Source organism: Globicephala melas, chromosome 6 (genome assembly GCF_963455315.2).
Source record: "Globicephala melas chromosome 6, mGloMel1.2, whole genome shotgun sequence".
NCBI lineage: Eukaryota > Metazoa > Chordata > Mammalia > Artiodactyla > Delphinidae > Globicephala > Globicephala melas.
Window position 1 is genome coordinate 21650728 of NC_083319.1, and position 27799 is coordinate 21678526.

The following is a 27799-nucleotide window of genomic DNA, read 5'->3' on the forward strand; positions in this document are numbered from 1 at the left end:
ATGCAAACGTATAAGGCAGATACACACAAGTACATATAAGGCAGATAAGAAAGTTCTGTGCTGATCTGCCCTTATATCCACATGAAAAATGGTAGAACCCGAAGGTAAAAAAACAGATAAACAAATGGACAAACAAACAAGAGTGGACTAGGTCTGACCAATCCAGAACACAACAGGACTACATTTGCTCTCATTCTATATTTGATATTTTCCCTGACACTGCCTAAGATAGCATTAGCCTTTTTCAATTACATTAAAATGGGATTCATAATGAGCTTCTTGTTATTTACATAACTAAAACTCCAGTGTTTTTCAGAGGAAGAGACTACTGCAGGTTTGCCAGAAGACTTGGTATGCATATATATATGTATTTACTCATGCAAATGTTTGAAAATGTTTGAGCTATACTTTAGTCTTTATTAGAATCACAGAGAAAAGGCACTCTGAATAAAACTATTTAAAATACTACCTACTGACTTGGAGCACTTTTAGGCCTTTATAAGGGTTGACTAGATTTTAAACTGTATTCCTAACCTATTCAAATCTGTTTACAACTAGTTCTCTGACAAAACACTGCAACACTCTCTCCCACAGGTCTTTAACTTACGTAAGATAGGTGCCTCTGGTGTTGATGTTCATCATCAAATCCACTTTCTTTGTAGGTGTTTCCAATGTGTTGGTCAAGCTAATAGCACTGGCATTATTCACCAGAATATCAATTCCTGTATTCAAATAATCATCTTCTTAGTAATGTAATTTAGACTTTATAACAAAAAAAAATAAAAAACATTCACTCTATATAGTTGAAGCCCGAGTTCACAAATACTTCTTTTAGATAATATGACTGACGAATACACCAATGCAAGACTCAGTAGGTATGTCAAAACAGCACCCAGATGATTTTCACTGGCACATGGAGACCATAATCAGGGCTCCACAGGAAACTGCAAGGAAGCTTAGTCCTTAGTGGTTTGTAGCTCCCGTCCTTATCTGTTCTCTTCCTGGTCTTGCCTCCTTGTATCCAAGAACCTTAGGTCAATTTCCTTAAAGTTTCCCACCCCCCCCCCATCATCTTTCCAAGGCCTGTCTCCCTTCCAAGCACACCGGTCTCCCTCGTCTCAAAGGCCCTTACTTAAATGGAAGAGCTCCTTTCTGGTCTTGGGAACTGGGAAAAGAGAAATGACCTAGAGTTTAAATTCCAGGCAAATCATGAAAATAGATCAGGTTTGTTTTGGTAACTTATACACAAAATAAATTTAGAATAATGATTATTTCTGCATATTCTATCCAGTCCTTATCCATATGTAACATTTACGGTTACAAGCTTAAACAATGTTAAATGAAAATGGTAAAATACAAAAGCATCTCAAACACATTTCTGCATTTCTACATGGCCTTCATAATTCTTTTCCTTTAAATTGAAGTACAGCTGATTTACAATGTTGTGTTAATTTCTGCTGTACAGCAAAGTGACTCAGTTATAGATATATATACATTCTTTTTTATATTCTTTTCCATTATAGTTTATTTCAGGATACTGAATATAGTTCCCTGTGCGATACAGTTGGACCTTGTTGTTTATGCATTCTATTCAATATATGTAATAGCTTGCATCTACTAATCCCAAACTCCCCATCTATCCCTCCCCCATCCCCCTCCCCCTTGGCAACCACAGGTCTGTTCTCTATGTCTGTGAGTCTGTTTCTGTTTCGTAGATAAGTTCATTTGTGTCATATTTTAGACTCCACATATAAGTAATATCATATGGTATTTGTCTCTTTCTGACTTATTTCACTTAGTATGATCATCTCTAGCTGCATCCATTCTTTCTAAAGAGCATTTAATATTCTATCAAATAGATATATGACAATTTCTACTGCTGGGGTTAGACTGTTGCCTTAAACATCTTTTATTATCTTAACTTTGCTTTGTCCCTCTCTCACAATATGTGGGAAATGGTTTAAATAAGGTTATTATACTTACAACATATTAGTCATAAGCTCCCTTTCTTCATTTATAGTAACATTATAAAATTTTGATCACGTCCTCATTCCTCATTCCACAATTTCCATATTCTTTAGCACAGAGTTAGCACTACTAATGTTTTCTTAAAACGTGTCCTTAGAATAACTTTGGATTCAACTATATTACATTTTGTATCTTCGTTATAACAAAACTCAAACTCAAGTAAATCACCTGTATATATTGGACAAGTTTCACGTCCTGTGACTACAAGCTTTCCAGAATAAACAAAATGATGATGGTTTGCCTTCATAAGTGGCAAAGACCAGTGAGAGGAATTTTTAAATCCACGACATGCTTCTCAATTCACAAAACTAGATATTGCTCAATCTCATCACTAAGACATAATCACTGAGAGGCTACTCTGTATAAGGCATGCTGCTATGGCCTAAGAGACAAGGAAGACAATATTCACTAAAGAAAAAGCCAGGTGGGAGCAAAGCAAATTGAGTGTGGGTCTGGGTGAGATGCTGGACTGATGGGTGTGCAAACCACCTGTGTAGAATTACCCTAATTAAGGCGATGAAGCTAATGAGGGTTGATCCAATCAATGGATTCCTTGGACAAATCCAACCTTTATTGACTTCATCTCCCACTATGTGATAATAAGTGACAGCTATGTTAGCAGAGCAAACATCTGGGCCCAAAAGCAAAAGAAAGTAGATGAGTAATGAAGATATACTGACTGGGAAAACTCTATTTGACTTGCCAGTGATAAAGAGAAAAAAAACTGGGTCCAATTAAGAGATATCTTAAAATTTCTGAACTCAGATGGGCCAAATTAAAATGGATCAGGGAACGATGGTGGGAAATGATAAAGAAAAGGCATATATGTATGCCTGCTGCAGAAGAAAAAGGTGGCAGGAAAGATTACATCTGTGGTTTATGAAATAGCATAATTTACTCAAGGCCTGAAACACTCTGAAGATGAGGGAAGGCAAGGTGATAGGGAGTACCATGTGGCAGAGGCCCCCCAGGGCACAGGTCAGAAAGCACCATCTACTGTGCAGGACTTTGTTAGGGATAATTCCCCAGCAGAGAGAAATATCAGGGCAAAGGTAGAGTGTTCCCTAAAAGGCAGATTTCAAAGGCCTACAAAACTCCAAACCAGACCATATCAGTAGCAACCACAGTATGGAACTAAAACCAAACGAGCAAAATATAAAGACTTGGGAGATCTGTGGAAAAAAAACACAGAGGAAAAAAAGAGCAGGCTATGAATCATCTCATAAATGTGGCAGCCATCCCGATTAGGAGACAGCAGAAGCTGAGATGCTGAACAGAGCTCACTGAAGAATTAAAAATTAAGATTCTGCATTGTTATGCCAGAAAAGCAGAAGTTAATGGGCAAATGGAAAGCAAAACACTTTAAATACATCAAAGTGGATCCTAAGGAGGAGGGAAGGAAATGTTAGGATAGATTCCAAAATAAAGGTAACTCCACCACCAATTTGTAAATTTAGCAAGAAGATAGAAAGGATTCAGGGCTTCCCTGGTGGCGCAGTGGTTAAGAATCCGCCTGCCAAGGCAGGGGACACGGGTTTGAACCCTGGTCCAGGAAGATCCCACATGCTGTGGAGCAACTAAGCCCATGCGCCACAACTACTGAGCCTGCACTCTAGAGCCCGCGAGCCACGGGTACTGAGACCGCATGCCACAACTACTAAAGCCCGCGTGCCTAGAGCCGTTGCTCCACAACAAGAGAAACCACGGCAATGAGAAGCCCAGGCACTACAACAAAGAGTAGGCCCTGCTCGCTGCAAATAAAGAAAGCCCACACACAGCTAAGACCCAACGCAGACAAAAATAAAATTAATTAATTTTTTAAAAAAAGAAGTGTTTCAGATGCCCATCTCAACAACAGGTAGCAAAATACATTGGGAGATTTTTTTTCCCCAAAGATATGAAAAGCATACCTTCTTAATTGAAGATTTCTAGCAACTGAGCTAAGTTCTAGGACATGAAGCCCAAATCAATAATATGGATCCACTGACTTCTAAAGAAACAAAAACCAAGATTTGCTTTTGTCCTTACCATTTTCTCTGTCTACTCCTGGAAAAGGACGTCACGTGATAGACAAAGTTGAATTAATCCAACATTGAAGATGCTGAAGGAATGACACCAGGTTCAATGGAAGACAATCTAAGCTACAGTGGCTAAAAAAATGCAGACCATCCATGCACCTGAGTGAACCTCCTTGGCTGGGACAAAATAGAGTTAGAAAATTGGAGAGGAGATATTTCTGGGTCTTAATTCTTCCAAGAAAAAGATTTCAGTGTGGCTCTTTAAATTCTGTGGCAACAGTAGGAGAAGAAATCAATTTGTGAGACCTCAGTTTATTCTGGAGGATCCCAACTCTGGAAAGTGGAGCTGCTTCACATTTTGACACTCAGGAACAAATTTTTGGACTATGATGTCATTAGTACGTAATGTGTAACTCTTTCTGGTGAACCAGATTAGACAATGCAGCTAGAATTCAAGACGGGAAGTTAAAAGGTGGGTGAAAACTATTATATATAAGACGGATAAACAACAAGGTCTTACTGTATAGCACAGGGAACTATAGTCAATATCCTGTGATAAACCACAATGGAAAAGAATATTAAAAAAAGAATGTATACATGTGTATAACTCAGTCACTTTGCTGGACAGCAGAGATTGGCACAACTTTGTAAATCAACTATACTTCAATTAAGAAAAATAAAATTTAAAAAATACAAATGAAAATAAAAGGGGAGACTTCCCTGTTGGCACAGTGGTTAAGAATCCGCCTGCCAATGCAGGGGACACGGGTTCGAACCCTGGCCCAGGAAGACCCCACATGCCGTGAAGCAGCTAAGCTTGTGCACCACAACTACCGAGCCTGTGCTCTAGAGCCCGTGAGCCATAACTACTGAATCCCGCATGCTGTAGGGCCAACTACTGAGTCCATGTGCTGCAACTACTGAAGCCCACGTGCCTAGAGCCTGTGCTCCGCAACAAGAGAAGCCACTGCAATGAGAAGCTCGTGCACCACAACAAAGATTAGTGCCCCCGCTCGCCGCAACTAGAGAAAGCCTGCGTGCAGCAACGAACACCCAACACAGTCAAAAAATAAAAATTTTTTTTATAAGTTTAAAATAATTAAATTAAAAAAATAATAAATGGGGGGGTGAATTGGGGGCCTATATAGTATGGTCTTGAGCATCTTTAACTAATGTCCATCTTGACTCATTTCAGAGGTTTCTGGGGACAATACCAGACAACAGCTGAACTGCTGATGTTCTCTAACAGAACTACAGGACAGAAATAAAGATCGAGAAAGGGTTCAGACAAAGCTGGTAGCAGCTCTCCCTAATATTCTGATGATTTCATTCTCCAAGAAGGATAAACTTGCCCTCAGTTGAAAAACCCAATGGATCAATGGAAAGAACTAAAACTGGATGAATACAGAGAAAGGAAAAGCTCCAGTCTTCCACCCTCACCCACCTTATCCCTTAATTCCTCCCTAAAAATGAATGGCTAAACTAATTAGGTTAAGTCCTAATTGGCACTAATTGCTCACTTTCACTAGTAGGTGAAGTCATTTTAGATAAAAGGTTCTGCACATGAATGTGGCATCCTTCCTTCCTCTTTCATATTTGCAGCCCGATCAGTAAGAAAAAAAAAAAAATACCCAGTAATTTTGCATTCTCTCTCCTCTTCTCTCATGGGCATTCACATTACTTTGGGAAAGGCTGCCAATCAGGAGTAAGATTTTGGATTTAAAAGAAGAGGCCCCATTTGAGCCAAAGCTTTGTGTTCCAGTCCTGAATAACACAGCACTCCACACTGGGAGTTATAAGCACGAGCCTTGCTAACAATAAAGCATTAACCTTGTTTCCCATTGGGCAATATCCTTTGTATGTATATACAGTCTCTGGAATATTATAGGGAGAGAGTGGTAATAGGGCAGGATCTGGACGTGGCTACGTGCCTTGCTATAATGCCATCAAAGTCTCAGTTCAACTCCCAACACTTGCCTTCTAGCAGCTTATGAACCAACTGGGGACAAAAAAGAAATACTAAGATCTAAAGTCGTACAAGATGAGGATCAAAGGAATGTTTTTGGAATTCAGAGAAAGAAAAATGTACACTTCTGATTGGTTGGCATAGTCAGGAAACTGGCTTCGTGAAGGAGATGAGATTAAAGCACAAAAAGGTAGGATTTCAAAAGACAAAGAAGGGAACATTTCAGGAATGATCAGAGGTGGAGGAGTGGGCACTGGAGGAGCCTCAGGAATAGGAACAGCAAAAGCTGAGAGACAAAAAAAATTAAAGGTAAGGAAATGGATGTAAACAATTTTGGCTGAAGTAGGGAGTTTACATAGGGGTGTAGAAGAAAGATGAAACCAAAACAAGTCTGTTAACACCAGAATGTGAAAGATCTTGAATGCCAATAGGTTATCTGCACTTTATTAAATAAATATTAAAAAGTCATCAAATGATGGTTACATAAACTGGGGAGAGACAAGTGGATGGGATCTGGGGAACCACTTGGCTTGATGTATGTTATTGTCAAGGTCTTAACTTTATTTTGGATGGTAAATTTGTTATACTATCCAAAATGATTTTTAGGGGAATCGGGAAGATGGTGGAAGAGTAAGACGCGGAGATCACCTTCCTCCCCACAGATACACCAGAAATACATCCACACGTGGAACAACTCCTACAGAACACCTACTGAATGCTGGCAGAAGACCTCAGACCTCCCAAAAGGCAAGAAACTCCCCACGTACCTGGGTAGGGCAAAAGAAAAAAGAATAAACAGAGACAAAAGAATAGGGACGGGACCTGCACCAGTGGGAGGGAGCTGTGAAGGAGGAAAAGTTTCCACACACTAGGAAGCCCCTTCGCGGGCGGAGACTGCGGGTGGCAGAGGGGGAAAGCTTCGGAGCCGCGGAGGAGAGCACAGCAACAGGGGTGCGGAGGGCAAAGTGGAGAGATTCCCGCACAGAGGATCAGGGCCGACCAGCACTCACCAGCCCGAGAGGCTTGTCGGCTCTCCGGGCGGGGCGGGCGGGGCTGGGAGCTGAGGCTCGGGCTTCGGTAGGAGCGCAAGGAGAGGACTGGGGTTGGCGGCGTGAACACAGCCTGCAGGGGGTTAGTGCGCCACGGCTAGCCGGGAGGGAGTCCGGGAAAAGTCTGGACCTGCCGAAGAGGCAAGAGACTTTTTCGTCCCTCTTTGTTTCCTGGTGCGCGAGGAGAGGGGATTAAGAGCGCTGCTTAAAGGAGCTCCAGAGATGGAGGCGAGCCGCGGCTAACAGCACAGACCCCAGAGACGGACATAAGACGCTAAGGCTTTTGCTGCCGCCACCAAGAAGCCTGTGTGCAAGCACAGGTCACTATCCACACCTCCCTTCCGGGGAGCCTGTGCAGCCCGCCACTGCCAGGGTCCCGGGATCCAGGGACAACTTCCCCGGGAGAATGCACGGCGCGCCTCAGGCTGGTGCAACATCGCGCTGCCCTGTGCCGCCGCAGGCTCGCCCCGCATTCGCACCCCTCCCTCCCCCCAAACTGAGTTAGCCAGAGCCCCCAAAGCACCTGCTCCTTTAACCCCGTCCTGTCTGAGCAAAGAACAGATGCCCTCCGGCGACCTACACGCAGAGGCGGGGCCAAATCCAAAGCTGAGCCCCGGGAGCTGTGCAAACAAAGAAGAGAAAGGGAAATCTCTCCCAGAGCCTCAGAAGCATCGGATTAAAGCTCCACAATCAACTTGATATACCCTGCATCTGTGGAATACATGAATAGACAACGAATCATCCCAAATTGAGGAGGTGGACGTTGAGAGCAAGATTTATTTTTCCCCTTTTCCTCTCTTTGTGAGTGTGTATGTGTATGCTTCTGTGTGAGATTTTGTCTGTACAGCTTTGCTTTCACCATTTGTCCTAGGGTTCTATCCATCCGTTTTGGTTTTTTTTTCTTTAAAAAATTTTTTTTCTCTTAATAATTATTTTTTATTTTAATAACTTTATTTTATGTTACTTTATTTTATTTTATTCTATTCCTTCCTTCCTTGTTCCCATTCTCTTTCTTTCTTCTTCCTTCCTCTCTCTCTCTCTCTTTCTTTCTTTCTTTCTTTCTTCTTCTTCTCCCTTTTATTCTGAGCCGTGTGGATCAAAGGCTCTTGGTGCTGCAGCCAGGAGTCAGTGCTGTGCCTCTGAGGTGGGAGAGCCAACTTCAGGACACTGGTCCACAAGACACCTCCCATCTCCATATAATATCAAATGGCAAAAAACTCCCAGAGATCTCCATCTCAACACCAGCACCCAGCTTCACTCAACAAACAGCAAGCTACAGTGCTGGATACCCTATGCCAAACAACTAGCAAGACAGGAACACAACCCCACCCATTAGCAGAGAGGCTGCCTAAAATCATAGTAAGTCCACAGACACCCCAAAACACACCACCAGACGTGGACCTGCCCACCAGAAAGACAAGATCCAGCCTCATCCACCAGAACACAGGCACTAGTCCCCTCCAATAGGAAGCCTACACAACCCACTGAACTAACTATAGCCACTTGGGACAGACACCAAAAACAACGGGAACTATGAACATGCAGCCTGCAAAAAGGAGACCCCAAACACAGTAAGATAAGCAAAATGAGAAGACAGAAAAACACACAGCAGATGAAGGAGCAAGATAAAAACCCACCAGACCTAACAAATGAAGAGGAAATAGGCAGTCTACCTGAAAAAGAATTCAGAATAGTGATAGTAAAGATGATCCAAAATCTTGGAAATAGAATAGACAAAATGCAAGAAACATTTAACAAGGACCTAGAAGAACTAAAGATGAAACAAGCAACCATGAACAACACAATAAATGAAATTAAAAATACTCTAGATGGGATCAATAGCAGAATAACTGAGGCAGAAGAACGGATAAGTGACCTGGAAGATAAAATAGTGGAAATAACTACTGCAGAGCAGAATAAAGAAAAAGAATGAAAAGAACTGAGGACAGTCTCAGAGACCTCTGGGACAACAATAAACGCACCAACATTTGAATTATATGGGTTCCAGAAGAAGAAGAGAAAAAGAAAGGGACTGAGAAAATATTTGAAGAGATTATAGTTGAAAACTTCCCTAATATGGGAAAGGAAACAGTTAATCAAGTCCCGGAAGCACAGAGAGTCCCATACAGGTTAAATCCAAGGAGAAACACGCCAGGAGACATATTAATCAAACTGTCAAAAAGTAAATACAAAGAAAACATATTAAAAGCAGCAAGGGAAAAACGACAAATAACACACAAAGGAATCCCCATAAGGTTAACAGCTGATCTTTCAGCAGAAACTCTGCAAGCCAGAAGGGACTGGCAGAACATATTTAAAGTGATGAAGGAGAAAAACCTGCAACCAAGATTACTCTACCCAGCAAGGTTCTCGTTCAGATTTGATGGAGAAATTAAACCTTTACAGACAAGCAAAAGCTGAGAGAGTTCAGCACCACCAAACCAACTTTACAACAAATGCTAAAGGAACTTGTCTAGGCAAGAAACACAAGAGAAGGAAAAGACCTACAATAACAAATCCAAACCAATTAAGAAAATGGGAATAGGAACATACATATCGATAATTACCTTAAATGTTAATGGATTAAATGCTCCCATCAAAAGACACAGATTGGCTGAATGGATACAAAAACAAGACCCATATATATGCTGTCTACAAGAGACCCACTTCAGACCTAGAGACACATACAGACTGAAAGTAAGGGGATGGAAAAAGATATTCCATGCAAATGGAAACCAAAAGAAAGCTGGAGTAGCAATTCTCATATCAGACAAAATAGACTTTAAAATAAAGACTATTAGAAGAGACAAAGAAGGACACTACATAATGATCAAGGGATTGATCCAAGAAGAAGATTTAACAATTGTAAATATTTATGCTCCCAACATAGGAGTACCTCAATACAGAAGGCAAATACTAACAGCCATAAAAGGGGAAATCAACAGTAACATATTCATAGTAGGGGACTTTAACACCCCACTTTCACCAATGGACAGATCATCCAAAATGAAAATAAATAAGGAAACACAAGCTTTAAATGATACAAAAACAAGATTGACTTAATTGATATTTATAGGACATTCCATTCAAAAACAACAGAATACACATTTTTCTCAAGTGCTCATGGAACATTCTCCAGGATAGATCATATCTTGGGTCACAAATCAAGCCTTGGTAAATTTAAGAAAATTGAAACTGTATCAATATCTTTTCCCATCACAATGCTATGAGACTAGATATCAATTACAGGAAAAGATCTGTAAAAAATACAAAGATATGGAGGCTAAACAATACACTACTTAATAACGAAGTGATCACAGAAGAAATCAAAGAGGAAATCAAAAAATACCTAGAAACAAATGACAATGGAGACACGATGACCCAAAACCTATGGGATGCAGCAAAAGCAGTTCTCAGAGGGAAGTTTATAGCAATACAATCTTACCTCAAGAAACAGGAAACATCTCGAATAAACAACCTAAACTTGCACCTAAAGCAATTAGAGAAAGAAGAACAAAAAAACCCCAAAGTTAGCAGAAGGAAAGAAATCATAAAGATCAGATCAGAAATAAATGAAAAAGAAATGAAGTAAACGATAGCACAGATCAATAAAACTAAAGCTGGTTCTTTGAGAGGATAAACAAAATTGATAAACCATTAGCCAGACTCATCAAGACAAAAAGGGAGAAGACTCTAATCAATAGAATTAGAAATGAAAAAGGAGAAGTAAGAACTGACACTGCAGAAATACAAAAGATCATGAGAGATTACTACAAGCAACTCTATGCCAATAAAATGGACAACCTGGAAGAAATGGACAAATTTTTAGAAATGCAAAACCTGCCAAGACTGAATCAGGAAGAAATAGAAAATATGAACAGACCAATCACAGGCACTGAAATTGAGACTGGGATTAAAAATCTTCCAACAAACAAAAGCCCAGGACCAGATGGCTTCACAGGTAAATTCTATCAAACATTTAGAGAAGAGCTAACACCTATCCTCTTCAAACTCTTCCAAAATATAGCAGAGGGAGGAACACTCCCAAACTCATTCTACGAGGCCACCATCACCCTGATACCAAAACCAGATAAGGATGCCACAAAGAAAGCAAACTACAGGCCAGTATCACTGATGAACATAGATGCAAAACTCCTCAACAAAATACTAGCAAACAGAATCCAACAGCACATTAAAAGGATCATACACCATGATCAAGTGGGGTTTATTCCAGGAATGCAAGGATTCTTGAATATACGCAAATCAATCAACGTGATACACCATATTAACAAATTTAAGGAGAAAAACCATATGATCATCTCAACAGATGCAGAGAAAGCTTTTGACAAAATTCAGCACCCTTTTATTATAAAAACCCTGCAGAAGGTAGGCATAGAGGGAACTTTCCTCAACATAATAAAGGCCATATATGACAAACCCACAGCCAACATTGTCCTCAATGGTGAAAAACTGAAAGCATTTCCACTAAGATCAGGAACAAGACAAGGTTGCCCACTCTCACCACTCTTATTCAACATAGTTTTGGAAGTTTTAGCCACAGAAATCAGAGAAGAAAAGGAAATAAAAGGAATCCAAATCAGAAAAGAAGAAGTAAAGCTGTCACTGTTTGCAGATGACATGATACCATATATAGAGAATCCTAAAGATGCTACCAGAAAACTACTAGAGCTAATCAATGAATTTGGTAAAGTAGCAGGATACAAAATTAATGCACAGAAATCTCTGGCATTCCTATACACTAAGGATGAAAAATCTGAAAGTGAAATCAAGAAAACACTCCCATTTACCACTGCAACAAAACGAATAAAATATCTAGGAATAAACCTACCTAAGGAGACAAAAGACCTGTATGCAGAAAATTATAAGACACTGACGAAAGAAATTAAAGATGATACAAATAGATGGAGAGATATGCCATGTTCTTGGACTGGAAGAATCAACATTGTGAAAATGACTCTACTACCCAAAGCAATGTACAGATTCAATGCAATTCCTATCAAACTACCACTGGCATTTTTCACAGAACTAGAACAAAAGATTTCACAATTTCTATGGAAACACAAAAGACCCCGAATAGCCAAAGCAATCTTGAGAACGAAAAATGGAGCTGGAGGAATCAGGCTCCCGGACTTCAGACTATACTACAAAGCTAGAGTAATCAAGACAGTATGGTACTGGCACAAAAACAGAAAGATAGATCAATGGAACAGGATAGAAAGCCCAGAGATAAACCCACACACATATGGTCAACTTATCTTTGATAAAGGAGGTAGGAATGTACAGTGGAGAAAGGACAGCCTCTTCAATAAGTGGTGCTGGGAAAACTGGACAAGTACATGTAAAAGTATGAGATTAGATCACTCCCTAACACCATACACAAAAATAAGCTCAAGATGGATTAAAGACCTAAATGTAAGGCCAGACACTATCAAACTCTTAGAGGAAAACATAGGCAGAACACTCTATGACATAAATCACAGCAAGATCCTTTTTGACCCACCTCCCAGAGAAACGGAAATAAAAGCAAAAATAAACAAATAGGACCTAATGAAACTTCAAAGCTTTTGCACAGCAAAGGAAACCATAAACAAGACCAAAAGACAACCCTCAGAATGGGAGAAAATATTTGCAAATGAAGCAACTGACAAAGGATTAATTTCCAAAATTTACAAGCAGCTCATGCAGCTCAATAACAAAAAAACAAACAACCCAATCCAAAAATGGGCAGAAGACCTAGACATTTCTCCAAAGAAGATATAGATTGCCAACAAACACATGAAAGAATGTTCAACATCATTAATCATTAGAGAAATGCAAATCAAAACTACAATGAGATATCATCTCACACCAGTCAGAATGGCCATCATCAAAAAATCTAGAAACAATAAATGCTGGAGAGGGTATGGAGAAAATGGAACACTCTTGCACTGCTGGTGGGAATGTGAATTGGTACAGCCACTATGGAGAACAGTATGGAGGTTCCTTAAAAAACTACAAATAGAACTACCATATGACCCAGCAATCCCACTACTGGGCATATACCCTGAGGAAACCATAATTCAAAAAGAGTCATGTACCAAAATGTTCATTGCAGCACTATTTACAATAGCCCGGAGATGGAAACAACCTAAGAGCCCATCATCGGATGAATGGATAAAGAAGATGTGGCACATATATACAATGGAATATTACTCAGCCATAACAAGATACGAAATTGAGCTGTTTGTAATGAGGTGGATAGACCTACAGTCTGTCATACAGAGTGAAGTAAGTCAGAAAGAGAAAGACAAATACCGTATGCTAACACATATATATGGAATTTAAGAAAAAAAAATGTCATGAAGAACCTAGGGGTAAGACAGGAATAAAGACACAGACCTACTGCAGAATGGACTTGAGGATATGGGGAGGGGTAAGGGTGAGCTGTGACAAAGCGAGAGAGAGGCATGGACATATATACACTAACAAACGTAAGGTAGATAGCTAGTGGGAAGCTGCCGCATGGCACAGGGATATCAGCTCGGTGCTCTGTGACCGCCTGGAGGGGTAGGATAGAGAGGGTGGGAGGGAGGGAGACGCAAGAGGGAAGAGATATGGGAACATATGTATATATATAACTGATTCACTTTGTTATAAAGCAGAAACTAACACACCATTGTAAAGCAATTATACCCCAATAAAGATGTTAAAAAAAAAATCTAGAAACAATAAATGCTAGAGAGGGTGTGGGTAAAAGGGAACACTCTTGCACTGTTGGTGGGAATGTGCACTGGTACAGCCACTATGGAGAACAGTATGGAGGTTCCCTAAAAAACTACAAATAGAGCTACCATATGACCCAGCAATCCCACTACTGGGCATATACCCTGAGAAAACCATAATTAAAAAAGAGTCAGGGGGCTTCCCTGGTGGCGCAGTGGTTGAGAGTCCACCTGCCAATGCAGGGGACACGGGTTCGTGCCACAGTCGAGGGGGGGGTACCACATGCCGCGGATCTGCTGGGCCCGTGAGCCATGGCCGCTGGGCCTGTGCATCCGGAGCCTGTGCTCTGCAACGGGAGGGACCATGGCAGTGAGAGGCCCGCGTACCGCAAAAAAAAAAAGAGTCATATACCACAATGTTCACTGCAGCTGTATTTACAATAGCCCGGAGATGGAAACAACCTAAGTATCCATCATCGGATGAATGGAAAAAGAAGATGTGGCACGTATATACAATGGAATATTACTCAGCCATAAAAAGAAACAAAATTGAGCTATTTGTAATGAGGTGGATAGACCTAGAGTCTGTCATACAGAGTGAAGTAAGTCAGAAAGAGAGAGACAAATACCGTATGCTAACACATATATATGGAATTTAAGAAAAAAAAAATGTCATGAAGAACCTAGGGGTAAGACAGGAATAAAGACACAGACCTACTAGAGAATGGACTTGAGGATATGGGAAGGGAGAACGGTAAGCTGTGACAAAGCAAGAGAGAGGCATGGACATATATACACTACCAAATGTAAGGTAGATAGCTAGTGGGAAGCAGCCGCATAGCACAGGGAGATCAGCTCAGTGCTTCATGACCGCCTAGAGGGGTGGGATAGGGAGGGTGGGAGGGAGGGAGACTCAAGAGGGAGGAGATATGGGAACATATGTATAACTGATTCACTTTGTTATAAAGCAGAAACTAACACACCATTGTAAAGCAATTATACTCCAATAAAGATGTAAAAAAAAAATGAGAAAAAAATGATTTTTAATAATTATTCAATTAGTCATCAGATGATTTTAAGCTGTGCTTCTATATGAATAAATACCCATTTCTGGTTACACTCAAAAAGACTCAGTAAAAAATAATCAAAAGAAAATTAAATATAAAATCATAGTTACACCTATACTTTACCAATATTCAATAATTATTTCAGAATGAAGGCTGTACCTCCAAATTTCTCAACTGCTTTCTCCACTGCACTGCTGATTTGTTGTTCATCTCTCACATCAACAACACATGGCAAGGCCTTTCCTCCAGCTGCTTTGACTACAAAGGATAAACAAAGAAACATTAAAGCATTCAAATATTAAACCTTTCATCAATATCAAACCTCTGACACAAGAGTCAAAAGAAAAAAGTACCCCATTTTCAGAAAATCAATATAAATAACTATGTCTTATAACTACTAGCAACTCTGCCCTACAGTAGGACAGACTGATGAATCCAGCTGCAGACTAGCTAGGCCAACTCTATTAAAAAACCAAAAAGGAAGGTAATTTTTTAAAATGCTATTAAAATGGGGAAGGTAATTTAAAAGACCTTTATTATGGAAAATTTCAAAAAATCTACAAAAATATAAAGAATGTATAATGAACTATCATGAATCCATCTCCTATCTTCAATGATTGATAATGTTTTGCCAGTTATTTAATTTGTTTATCTACCCCCAATTCCATTTTGTTTTTTGCTGGTGTATTTCAAAATTAACCTCAGGCATCATTTCACTCATAATTTCTTCATATGTATTCCCCTAGCATAACCACAATACTATTAACGTAACTAACAAAACTAGCAATATCAACTGAAGCTGAAATTTAAGTCATTACTCCTGGCACAGTGCCTTGAATATAAGCACTCAATAGCTATTTGTGAACTGCAAATATTAAAATAATGACTTGTGAATTATGCAGAGAACAGTAACATGGAGTACTTTTTCAAAGTGTTCACACCATCCACCTCTCAAATTCTTTCCTCTACTTCCACTCCTCTACTCTCTGCTCCCATCCAAGAACCACTGCCCTCATGAGACATGATATTTAACGGGAGTCTCTCCCATCACTTAAAACTGCTGGGGAGAAAAATGGTTCCCAAACACTGCTGTAAGGTGACAAAATATTTCTTTAACCTGATAAAATTATTTTTAGGGTAGACTTCAGATAGATATAATTAAACTTTCCAGCAAATTCTCTATGTATTGAAACTCACTTTCTTCAGCAGCAGTATAGATTGTGCCTGCAAGTTTGGGGTGTGCCTGGGCAGTCTTTGCAGCAATGACTATATTTGCTCCATCCTTTGCTGCTTTCAAAGCAATAGCTTTGCCAATGCCACGGCTCGCGCCTGTGATGAAGACAGTACATCCTGCTAGCTTCCTACAACAGAACAAATGTGACCTTATTAGAAAGCTCAATGTTTTTATTTACTTACCAGTTTCAGGAATTCATGCACATAGTCACAAAACATGTTTCCTCCTCTATCAAACTTTCTATAAACCCTCCTCCCTCCCCATCTGATAGCTAATAACTCTACTTTACTCCCATTGTACAATGATTTACAAATTATTACAACTGCAGCGGCCAGATCTGCCATGACTTGGCAAACAAAATCTGCTCAAATGAGAAGTAAATCTTAAAGAGAAATGAGGAATTAATAAACTACATAAACGTATTTTTCTGACAGAAAAAGTGTTAACAAAGCTTATTCTTTTTTTTAAAAACACTTTTTTTTTAAATTTTATTTATTTAGTTATTTTATTTAGTTATTTTTGGCTGTGTTGGGTCTTCGTTTCTGTGAGAGGGCTTTCTCCAGTTGCGGCGAGCGGGGACCACTCCTCATAGCGGTGCGCGGGCCTCTCACTGTCGCGGCCTCTCTTGTTCCGGAGCACAGGCTCCAGATGCGCAGGCTCAGTAGTTGTGGCTCACGGGCCTAGTTGCTCCGTGGCATGTGGGATCTTCCCAGACCACGGCTCGAACCTGTGTCCCCTGAATTGGCAGGCAGATTCTCAACCACTTCGCCACCAGGGAAGCCCACAAAGCTTATTCTTGAAAAAATTTTTAAAAGAGCTTATTTTTGAGTGGTGGGATTATGAATAAATTGTATCATATTCTTTATATTCTTCAGGATTTTTCAAATTTTCTTCAATGAATACATACCACTTAAAAGGAATTATGTAAGAGCTAATAATTTTTTAACAGATGCTCATCATTGCTTATAATAGCCAGAGTGGAAACAACATAAATGTCCATCAACTGATGAATGGAAAAATAAAATGTGATATATACATAATACAATGGGATATATTCAGAAATAAAAAGGAGTGAAATACTGATCTATGCTACATGGTTGAACCTTGAAAACATTATGCTAGTTGAAAGAGTCACAAAGGACCTCATATTGTATGATTCCATTTATATGAAATGTCCAGAACAGGCAAACCTATAGAGACACAAGAATTAATGTTTGCCTAGGACTGGGGGTGGGGGATTTGGGGGTTGACAGCTGAGGGGTATGGGGTTTCTTTTGGGGATGATGAAAATATTTTAAAATTGATTGTGGTAATAGTTGCACAACTCTGTGAATATACTAAAAAAATATAGTATACCACTTAATTGTATACTTTAAATGGGTAAATTGTGTGGTGTGTGAATTACATCTCAGTAATGCTGTTAAACAAACAAACGTAGAAAGATGGCAAAGAACTCAGGGTATTGTTCAAAAGATTCTGTGATCCAAATGTACTGAGGAAAGTTCTCTGTGTCCATTAAGTTTTCTATATCTACCCACCTTAACTTTTAACCTTCTAATTATTCAGTTGTTAGATGAGAAGAAAACCTGTATAAAGTCAGATAACAGTGAGGGAAACCTACTTTCTTGTTTACTCTCTAAAGGCAAATAAAAAGCTTGTTTAAGGAGAAGGATGGAGAGGACAGCAAAAGTGACAATGACAAAGAGAAAAAGGGACAGTAACCAAAGACAGGGGTAACAGATAAGTAGGCTTGTTAACAAAAGAACATAAAGCTCTTGCCAAGATCTGGAGAAATACACTCTAGAAGCAAATTAAGAGGTAAAAGTGGGAGGATTTCAAAATAAGGAATAAATGGTTTAGCAAGAAAGAAGGGGAGTGGAGAAGTGAGGAAGAGACAGAGGTGTTAACTATTTTTAGTGAAATAGCAAACACAAAAAGCATATAAACTAATGTGCATAGTTTAAAGAACAAAATAAGATAAATACCAAGAAATAGAAATAGAATATTACCAACGCCCCAGAAGCCACCTGTCTATTCCTAACTATCCTTCTTCTTCCTCCCGACCCACAAAGTGACAACTACTTTATTTTTATTTATTATACAGCTGGTTCATATTAGTTATCTATTTTATACATATTAGTGTATCTATGTCAATCCCAATCTCCCAATTCATCCCACCACCATCACCCCCACTCCACTTTCCCCCTTTGTCTATATGTTTGTTCTCTACATCTGTGTCTCTATTTATGCCTTGCAAACCGATTCATCTGTAACATTTTTCTAGATTCCACGTATATGCGTTAATATACGGTAGTTGTTTTTCTCTTTCGGACTTACTTCACTCTGTATGACAGTCTCTAGGTCCAGCCACGTCTCTACAAATGACCCAATTTTATTCCTTTTTATGGCTGAGTAATATTCCATTGTATATATGTACCACATCTTCTTTATCCATTCATCTGTTGATGGGCATTTAGGTTGCCCCCATGACCTGGCAAATTGTAGCGCTGCAAAGAACATTGGGGCACATGTGTCTTTTTTTTTTTTTTAATGAGCTAACTTTTAAAAATAAATTTACTTATCTACTTATTTCTGGCTGTGTTGGGTCTTTGTTGCTGTGCATGGGCTTTCTCTAGTTGCGGCAAGTGGGGCTAATCTTCACTGTGGTGCACGGGCTTCTCACTGCAGTGGCTTCTCTTGTTGCAGAGCACGGGCTCTAGGCACACGGGCTCAGTACTTGTCGCTCGCGGGCTTGGTTGCTCCATGGCATGTGGGATCTTCCCAGACCAGGGATTGAACCCATGTCCCCTGCATTGGCAGGAGGATTCTTAACCACTGCGCCACCAGGGAAGTCCTACAAGTGTCTGGTGTTAGGGAGTGTTCTAATTTCATTCTTTTACATATACCTGTCCAGTTTTCCCAGCACCACTTATTGAAGAGGCTGTCTTCTCTCCATTGTATATTCTTGCCTCCTTTGCCAAAGGTAAGTGACTATGTGTGCGTGGGTTTATCTCTGGGCTTTCTATCCTGTTCCATTGATCTATATTTGTTTTTGAGCCAGTACCATACTGCCTTGATTACTGTAGCTTTGTAGTATAGTCTGAAGTAAGGGAGCCTGATGCCTCCAGCTCCGTTTTTCTTTCTCAAGATTACTTTGGCTATTCGGGGTCTTTTGTGTTTCCATACAAATTGTAACATGTTTTGTTCTAGTTCTGTGAAAAATGTCATTGGTAGCTTGATAGGGATCGCATTGAATCTGTAGATTGCTTTGGGTAGTATAGTCATTTTTACAATATTGATTCTTCCAATCCAAGAACATGGCATATCTCTACATCTGTTTGTGTCATCTTTGCTTTCTTTCATCAGTGTCTTATAGTTTTCTGAGTACAGGTCTTTGGCCTCCTTAGGTAGATTTATTCCTAGGTATTTTATTCTTTTTGTTGCAGTGGTGAATGGGATTGTTTCCTTAATTTCTCTTCTGATCTTTAGTTGTTAGTGTATAGGAATGCACGAGATTTCTGCACATTAATTTTGTATCCTGCAACCTTACCAAATTCATTGATTAGCCCTGGTAGTTTTCTGGTGGCACCTTTAGGGTTCTCTATGTATAGTATCATGTCATCTGCAAACAGTGACAGTTTTACTTCTTTTCCAACTTGGATTCCTTTTCTTTTTTGTCTCTGATTGCTGTGGCTAGGACTTCCAAAACTATGTTGAATAATAGTGGTGAGAGTGGACATCCTTGTCTTGTTCCTGATCATAGAGGAAATGCTTTCAGTTTTTCACCATTGAGAATGATGTTTGCTCTGGGTTTGTCATATATGGCCTTTATCATGTTGAAGTAGGTTCCCTCTATGCCCACTTTCTGGAGAGTTTTTATCATAAATGGGTGTTGAATTTTGTCAAAAGCTTTTTCTGCATCTATTGAGATGATCACGTGGTTTTTATTCTTCAATTTGTTAATATGGTGTATCACATTGATTGATTTGCATATATTGAAGAAGCCTTGCATCCCTGGGGTAAATCCCACTTGATCATGGCGTATGATCCTTTTAATGTGCTGTTGGATTCTGTTTGCTAGTATTTTGTTGAGGATTTTTGTATCTATATTCATGAGTGATATTGGTCTCAAATTTTCTTTTTTTGTAGTATCTTTGTCTGGTTTTGGTATCAGCGTGATGGTGGCTTCGTAGAATGAGTTTGGGAGTGTTCTGCAATTTTTTGGAAGAGTTTGAGAAGGATGGGTGTTAGCTCTTCTCTAAATGTTTGATATAATTCACCTGTGAAGCCATCTGGTCCTGGACTTTTGTTGGAAGATTTTTAATCAGCTTCAATTTTATTACTTGTGATTGGTCTGTTCATATTTTCTATTTCTTCCTGGTTCAGTCTTGGAAGGTTATACCTTTCTAAGAATTTGTCCATTTCTTCCAGGTCATCCATTTTATTGACATAGAGTTGCTTGTACTAGTCTCTTAGGATGCTTTGTATTTCTGAGGTGTCTGTTGTAACTTCTCCTTTTTCAATTCTAATTTTATTGATTTCAGTCCTCTCCCTCTTTTTCTTGAAGAGTCTGGCTAAAGGTTTATCAATTTCGTTTATCTTCTCAAAGAACCATCTTTTACTTTTATTGGTCTTTGCTATTGTTTTCTGTTTCATTTATTTCTCCTCTGATATTTATGATTTCTTTCCTTCTACTAACTTTGGGTTTTGTTTGTTCTTCTTTCTCTAGTTCCTTTAGGTGTAAGGTTAGATTGTTTGAGATTTTTCTTGTTTCTTGAGGTAGGTTTGTATTGCTATAAACTTCCCTCTAAGAACTGCTTTTGCTGCATTCCATAGGTTTTCCATCGTCGTGTTTTCATTGTCATTTGTCTCTAGGTAATTTTGATTTCCTCTTTGATTTCTTCAGTGATCTCTTGATTATTGAGTAAGGTATTGTTTAGCCTCCATGTGTGTGTTTTCTACGTTTTTTTCCTTGCAATTGATTTCTAATCTCATAGTGTTGTGGTCGGAAAAGATGCTGGTTATGATTTCAATTTTATTAAATTTACCAAGGCTTGATTTGTGACCCAAGATGTGATCTATGCTGGAGAGTGTTCCATGAGCACTTGAAAAGAAACTGTAATTTGCTGTTTTCAGATGGAATGTCCTATAAATATCAGTTAAATCTATCTGGTCTCTTGTGTCATTTAAAGCTTGTGTTTCCTTATTAATTTTCTGTTTGGATGATCTGTCCATTGGTGTGAGGTGTTAAAGTCCCCCAGTATTATTGTTACTGTCAATTTCCTCTTGTATAGTTGTTAGCAGTTGCCTTATGTATTGAGGTGCTCCTATGTTGGGTGCATATATATTTCTAATTGTTATATCTTCTTCTTGGATTGATACCTTGATCATTATGTAGTGTCCTTCCTTGTCTCTTGTAACATTCTTTATTTTAAAGTCTATTTTATCTGATATGAGTATTGCTACTCTGGCTTTCTTTTGATTTCCATTTGCATGGAATATCTTTTTCCATCCCCTCACTTTCAGTCTGTATGTATCCCTAGGTCTGAAGTGGGTCTCTTGTAGACAGCATATATATGGATCTTGTTTTTGTATCCATTCAGCAAGCCTGTGTCTTTTGGTTGAAGCATTTAATCCATTCACATTTAAGGTAACTATCAATATGTATGTTTCTATTACCATTTTCTTAATTGTTTGGGGTTAGTTTTTGTAGGTCCTTTTCTTCTGTTTTTTCCAATTAGAGAAGTTCCTTTAGCATCTGTTGTGAGCTGGTTTGGTGGTGCTGTGCTGAAGTCTCTTAGCTTTTGCTTGTCTGCAAAGCTTTGATTTCTTGGTCGAATCTGAATGAGATCCTTGCCAGAGTAATCATGGTTGTCAGTTCTTCCCTTTCATCACTTTAAATATCGTGCCACTCCCTTCTGGCTTGTAGAGTTTCTGCTGAGAAATCAGCTGTTAACCTTATGGGAGTTCCCTTGTATGTCATTTGTCGTTTTTCCCTTGTTGCTTTTAATAATGTTTGTCTTTTTTATCAATTTGTTTACTATGTGTCTCAGTGTGTTTCTCCTTGGGTTTATCCTGCCTGGGACTCTCCACGTTTCCTGGACTTGGGTGGCTATTTTCTTTCCCATGTTAGGGAAGTTTTTGACTATAATCTCTTCAAATATTTTCTCGGGTCCTTTCTCTCTCTCTTCTCCTTCTGGGACCCCTATAATGCGAATGTTGGTGCATTTAATGTTGTCCTAGAGGTCTCTTAGGCGGTCTTCATTTATTTTCATTCTTTTTTCTTTATTCTGTTCTGCGGCAGTGAATTCTACCATTCTGTCTTTCAGGTCACTTATCTGTTCTTCTGCCTCAGTTACTCTGCTATTGATTCCTTCTAGTGTATTTTTAATTTCAGTTATTGTATTGTTCATCTGTTTGTTCTTTAATTCTTCTAGGTATTTGTTCTTTAACTCTTTTAGGTCTTTGTTAAACATTTCTTGCATCTTCTCAATCTTTGCCTCCATTCTTTTTCCAAGGTCCTGGATCATCTTCAGTATCATTATTCTGAATGGTTGCCTATCTCCACTTCATTTAGTTTTTTTGGTGGGGGTGTGGGGTTATCTTGTTCCTTCATCTGGTACCTAGTCCTCTGCCTTTTCATCTTTTCTTTCTGTGAATGTGTTTTTTTTTCCCACAGGCTGCAGGATTGTAGTTCTTCTTGCTTATGCTGTTTGCCCTCTGGCAGATGAGGCTATCTAAGAGGGTTGTGCAAGCTTCCTGATGCAAGGAACTGGTGGTGGGTAGAGCTGGGTATTGCCCTGGCAGGCAGAGCTCAGTAAAACTTGTCTGCTGATGGGTGCAGTTGAGTTCCCTCCCTACTGGTTGTTTGGCCTGAGGCGACCTAGCACCAGAGCCCACAGGCTCCTTGGTGGGGCTAATGGCGCACTCCTGGAGGGCTCACGCCAGGGTGTACTTCCCAGAACTTCTACTGCTAGTGTCCTTGTCCCTGCAGTGAGTCACAGCTGCCCCCTGCCTCTGCAGGAGACCCTCCAACACTAGCAGGTAGGTCTGGTTCAGTCTCCTATGGGGTCATTGCTCCTACTGCCAGGTCCTGGTGTGCACACTACTTTGTGTGTGCCCTCCAAGAGTGGAGTCTCTGTTCCCCCCAGTCCTGTCGAAGTCCTGCAATCAAATCCCACTAGCCTTCAAAGTCTGATTCTCTGGGAATTCCTCCTCTCGTTGCCAGACCCCCAGGTTGGGAAGCCTGACGTGGGGCTCAGAACCTTCACTCAAGTGGGTGGACTTCTGGGGTATAATCATTCTCCAGTTTGTGAGTCACCCACCCAGCAGTTATGGGATTTGATTTTATTGTGATTGCACCCTTCCTACCGTCTCATTGCGGCTCCTCCTTTGTCTTTGGATGTGGAGTATCTTTTTTGTTGATTTCCAGTGTCTTCCTGTCGATGATTATTCAGCAGGTAGTTGTGATTCCAGTGCTCTCCCAAGAGGGAGTGAGCGCATGTCCTTCTACTCCACCATCTTGAACCAATCTCCTCTCACAACTACTTTAAATATTATTACTCATTCCCTTGTTTTTTTACTATTCCTAACACTTACATATCTATGTCTAAGCCCAGGACTAAACCCAACCCTCCATCTGCTTTGTGCATAGTCCTAGAGTGAAGAATCGTTTTCACAGATTAACATTTATGATCAATTTGATGATAGGGAACACCAATTTTGAACCCCAATTAAGCAAAACATTATCTCCCTGTTATGGCTTGAACTGTATTCACCAAAATACAATTGTACCTCCCTGTCACAGATTGAATTATATCTACCAAAATGTTAGGATATGTTGAAGTCTTAACCTCCAGTACCCCCGAATGAGACCTTATTTGGAAACAGGGTTGCTGCAGATGTGATTAGTTATAATGAGGTCATACTGGAGTAGGGTGGATCCTTAATCCAATATGACTGCTGTCTCTTTAAGAGGAGGAAAGACTATGTAAAGACAGACACACAAGGAGGATACCACATGATGACAGAGGCAGAGACGGGAACAAAGCAGCTACAAGCTAAGAACACAAGGACTGCCAGCTATCACCAGAAGCTAGGAAGAGGTAAGGAAGAATTCTACCCAGAATATCAGAGCATGGCCCTGCTAACACCTGGACTTCATACTCCCAGCCTCCAGAACTTTAAGAAAATAAATTTGTTTAAAGCCACTCAATTGGTGGTATTTTGTTACGGCAGCCCTAGGAAACCAACACACTCTTCCTTCTCCCCAGAAAAGAATTTCATTCTTGTCATTAGTAGATATGTATTACAAAAAAAGTACTTATTTTGAATTTCACCAATTAAAAAATACCGTGGAAATTGGTTTTCTCTCATTATACATACATCTCTTATATGTGATGTTATAGATACATCTCTTACACCTACATAATATCTCCAATTTTGCCTCTTGCCCAGGAAATCTAAAATATTTACTATCTGGACCTTTACAGATAAAGTTTGCCTAACCATGATCTGAACAATAAACTGTTTAATTTTTGCCTAATGTTGAATTTTATATAATAGATTCATACAGTATATGTTACCCTATGACTTGCTTCTTTCACAAAACATGGTTTGGAGACTTACCCATATTTTGGTGCAAATAGTTACACTTATTTTAATTAATATACAATATTTCACATATGAACATACTATAAAGTACTTATTCATTCTACTGTTTATGGACTTTGGGGATCGTTTCCAGGTTTTTTTTTTCTAGTATGAACAATGGTGCTAAAAATAATCTTGCACACTTTTTCCAGTCACATGTGCATGAGTTTCTCTAGGGCATACACCTACGAGTGAAACTGCCGGATTACAGGACACAGTTGTAGATTAAACATGACCACAAATCCTTTGGCATCCCTTCCATCAAGAGAAGGAGTATATTTTCCCCTTCCCCTTGGGTCTGGGTTCACCTTATGACTTTTTTGAGCAATAGAATATGATGAAATGATATTCTGGAATTTCCAAGACCATGCTATAAAATGGCTGGTAGTTTCCATTTTCTCCTGGAAGCCAAATGCTATGCTGTAAAGAAGAGAGACAGATTATCAACTGATGAGAGGCCATGGGAGAGAGGCCCTGGAGGGTAAGAGGTCATTTAGGATGTTTCAGCCCCAGTCAAGAATCCAGCTAAAAGGAGCCATATGAATGACTTCAACTTATACTATATAGAGCAGAAGAACCCAGTCAACCCAGAGAAGTGTGAATAATAATAAAGCACTGTCATTTCAAACCATTAAGTTTTAGGGTGGTTTGTTAAAGCAATAGGTAACTGAAACACATGCTGAAGTTCAACTTTCCCAAATAATGTCAAACCTCCTTCAAAGTGGTTAATACTCCTACCAGCAGCAATATACGAGTACGAGTTCCTGCAGCTCCACACCTCCCCAACACTTGATGTCAGACATTTAAAATTTTTGACAATCTGGTACATATGAAATAGTATCTCAGTATGGTTTTAATTTACATTTCCCTTATTACTAATAAGGGTGAATACATTTTCATGTTAATAGTCACTATGTTCCTTCTTCTGAGTAATTCCTATTAATTTATTTTGCTCATCTTTCTACATGGTTGACTTTTTTCCTAATGACTCGTAAAACTCTATAAGCTTTTAAAGATTTAAAATCTTTTCATTTGTGGCTTCCTTTTCACAATTATAGTATATTTTGATGAGCAGAAATTATTTGCATATAGCAGAATTTATGAATCATTTCTTTTACAGCCAATGCTTTTGGGGTTAAGAAATCCATCTGTAACCAAGATTGTATTAATTTTCTTCCAAAAATTTTATGGTTTATCTTTTAAATTTTTGTCTTTAATCTACATAGAATGAATTTTTGTATAGGAATTGAGGTAGGGATCCAACTACATTTTCCCCCATATGGCTAACCAACTGTCCCAGTCTGAAAAGTCCATCATTCCCACAGATCTTTAATGTCAGCTTTGTCATAGACTGAGTCTCCCTAAATATACAGATCTGTATCTAGGCTCTCTATTCTGCTCCATTTGGCTACATGGATTGCACTGTCTTAAATATAACAGCTTTCTAGGATATACTTGGACCTTTGTCTTTCCACATATATTTTAGAATCAGCTTATTTAATTGCACAAGCAAAATCAGTTGGGATTTTGATAGAAACTGTACTGAATCTAGAATTCAATGTGGGAAGAACTGACATCTTTATGACACTGAGTGCTCCAATCCATTAACATGGTATTGCTCTCTATTTCACACCTGAAACTACACAGTGTCTCTCTGTAATCAAATGTAATGTTAATTTTGGCCATACAACCACAGTGTTATCAGATTTTTCCACTGTGTAATTACTATTCTTTCCCTTGCAACTAACAACGCAAAGATGCTTAAAGACCATTTTTAAATTTTTATTATGATGTTTTCAAATATATTCAAAAATAGAGAAAATACTAAAATAAGCTCCCATTTTTATTTAACAATTCAATAATTATCAAAATTTGAAAGTGATAATCAGAAAGCCAATCTCAGAAGTCATATAATCTCACCTATAACTGCTTCAGTATGCATTTCTAACTTTTATATAACAATATCATTATCACAACTAAAAAAATTGACAATAATTCCTCAATATCAACTAGTACCTATCCATATGCAAAGTTTAACAACTATCTCAAAAATGTCTTTACAGTTGGTTTGATCAAATCAGGATCCTGTCAGGACTTCACATTGCATTAATTTGTTACAGACATACCTCGAGATATTGTAAGTTCAGTTCCAAACCACTACAATAAAGTGAATATTGAAATAAAGCGAGTCACACAAATTTTTTGGTTTCCCAGTGCATATAAATGTTATGTCTACACTGTACTCTGTTAAGTGTGCAATAGTACTATGTCTAAAAAAATGTACATATCTTAAATAAAAAATACTTCATTGCTAAAAAATGCTAACCATCAAAGCACGGTTGCCACAAACTTTCAGTTTGTAAAACACACAATATCTGCAAAGCACAATAAAGGTTAAAAACAATAAAACTAGGTATGCCTGTATATCTTATAAGTCTCTTTTAATCTATAACAGCTCCCCTTTCCATTTTCTTTATGCCATTTATCGGCTGAAAAATATAGATCATTTGTCCTGTAGTATAGCCCATATTCTGGATTTTGAACTTCTCATTTTTACTGCCATTGTACTGCATTTCTTGTTGATTTTTGCTTGTGTGCAGAAATCGAATTCTCCTCATTTACTTTTGTATCCTGAAAATTTGTCAAACTCTTATTAAATCTAATAATTTAGTTATACATTATTTTGGTTTTCTATGTAATCATATTATCTGCAAATAATGACAGCATTGTTTCTTTCAGTCCAATCCAAATATTTTTTCTTTCTTTCTCATGCCTTATTTACTACAGAAAGAAGAGAAGTGTTCCCAGATTGAAGGTCTGAGGTGCTAGAAGGAATAAAAGCCAAAGATATTAGTAAATTAAGTATGGAAATCTAAAAAAGTATTTATAATGATGATTATAATAATATAAATAATATAATAAATAATAGTATTTTGGAGGTTAAAAAGATAGAATTAAAATATATTGTTACAATAACATAAGTTAAAAACTGAGTGACTGGAGTTCAACTTTTCTAGGTACTTGTATTGTTTGGGAAAATGGTAAAACTTTTTTACTTTAGAC

At 38.8% G+C, this 27799-nt stretch overlaps 1 protein-coding gene across 2 annotated transcripts in view; it reads right to left on the reverse strand.

The window, feature by feature from the left end:
- HSDL2 (hydroxysteroid dehydrogenase like 2) overlaps nt 1-27799 on the reverse strand; it is a 120582-nt gene that overhangs the window by 61035 nt on the left and 31748 nt on the right. For both annotated transcript variants that reach the window (XM_060300622.1, XM_060300620.2), the window contains 3 exons: nt 16048-16211; nt 15010-15108; nt 608-722 (listed from right to left, as the gene is read on the reverse strand). In XM_060300622.1, coding sequence (XP_060156605.1) covers nt 608-722; nt 15010-15108; nt 16048-16211 — 378 coding nt within the window. The remainder of the gene's footprint in view (nt 1-607; nt 723-15009; nt 15109-16047; nt 16212-27799) is intronic.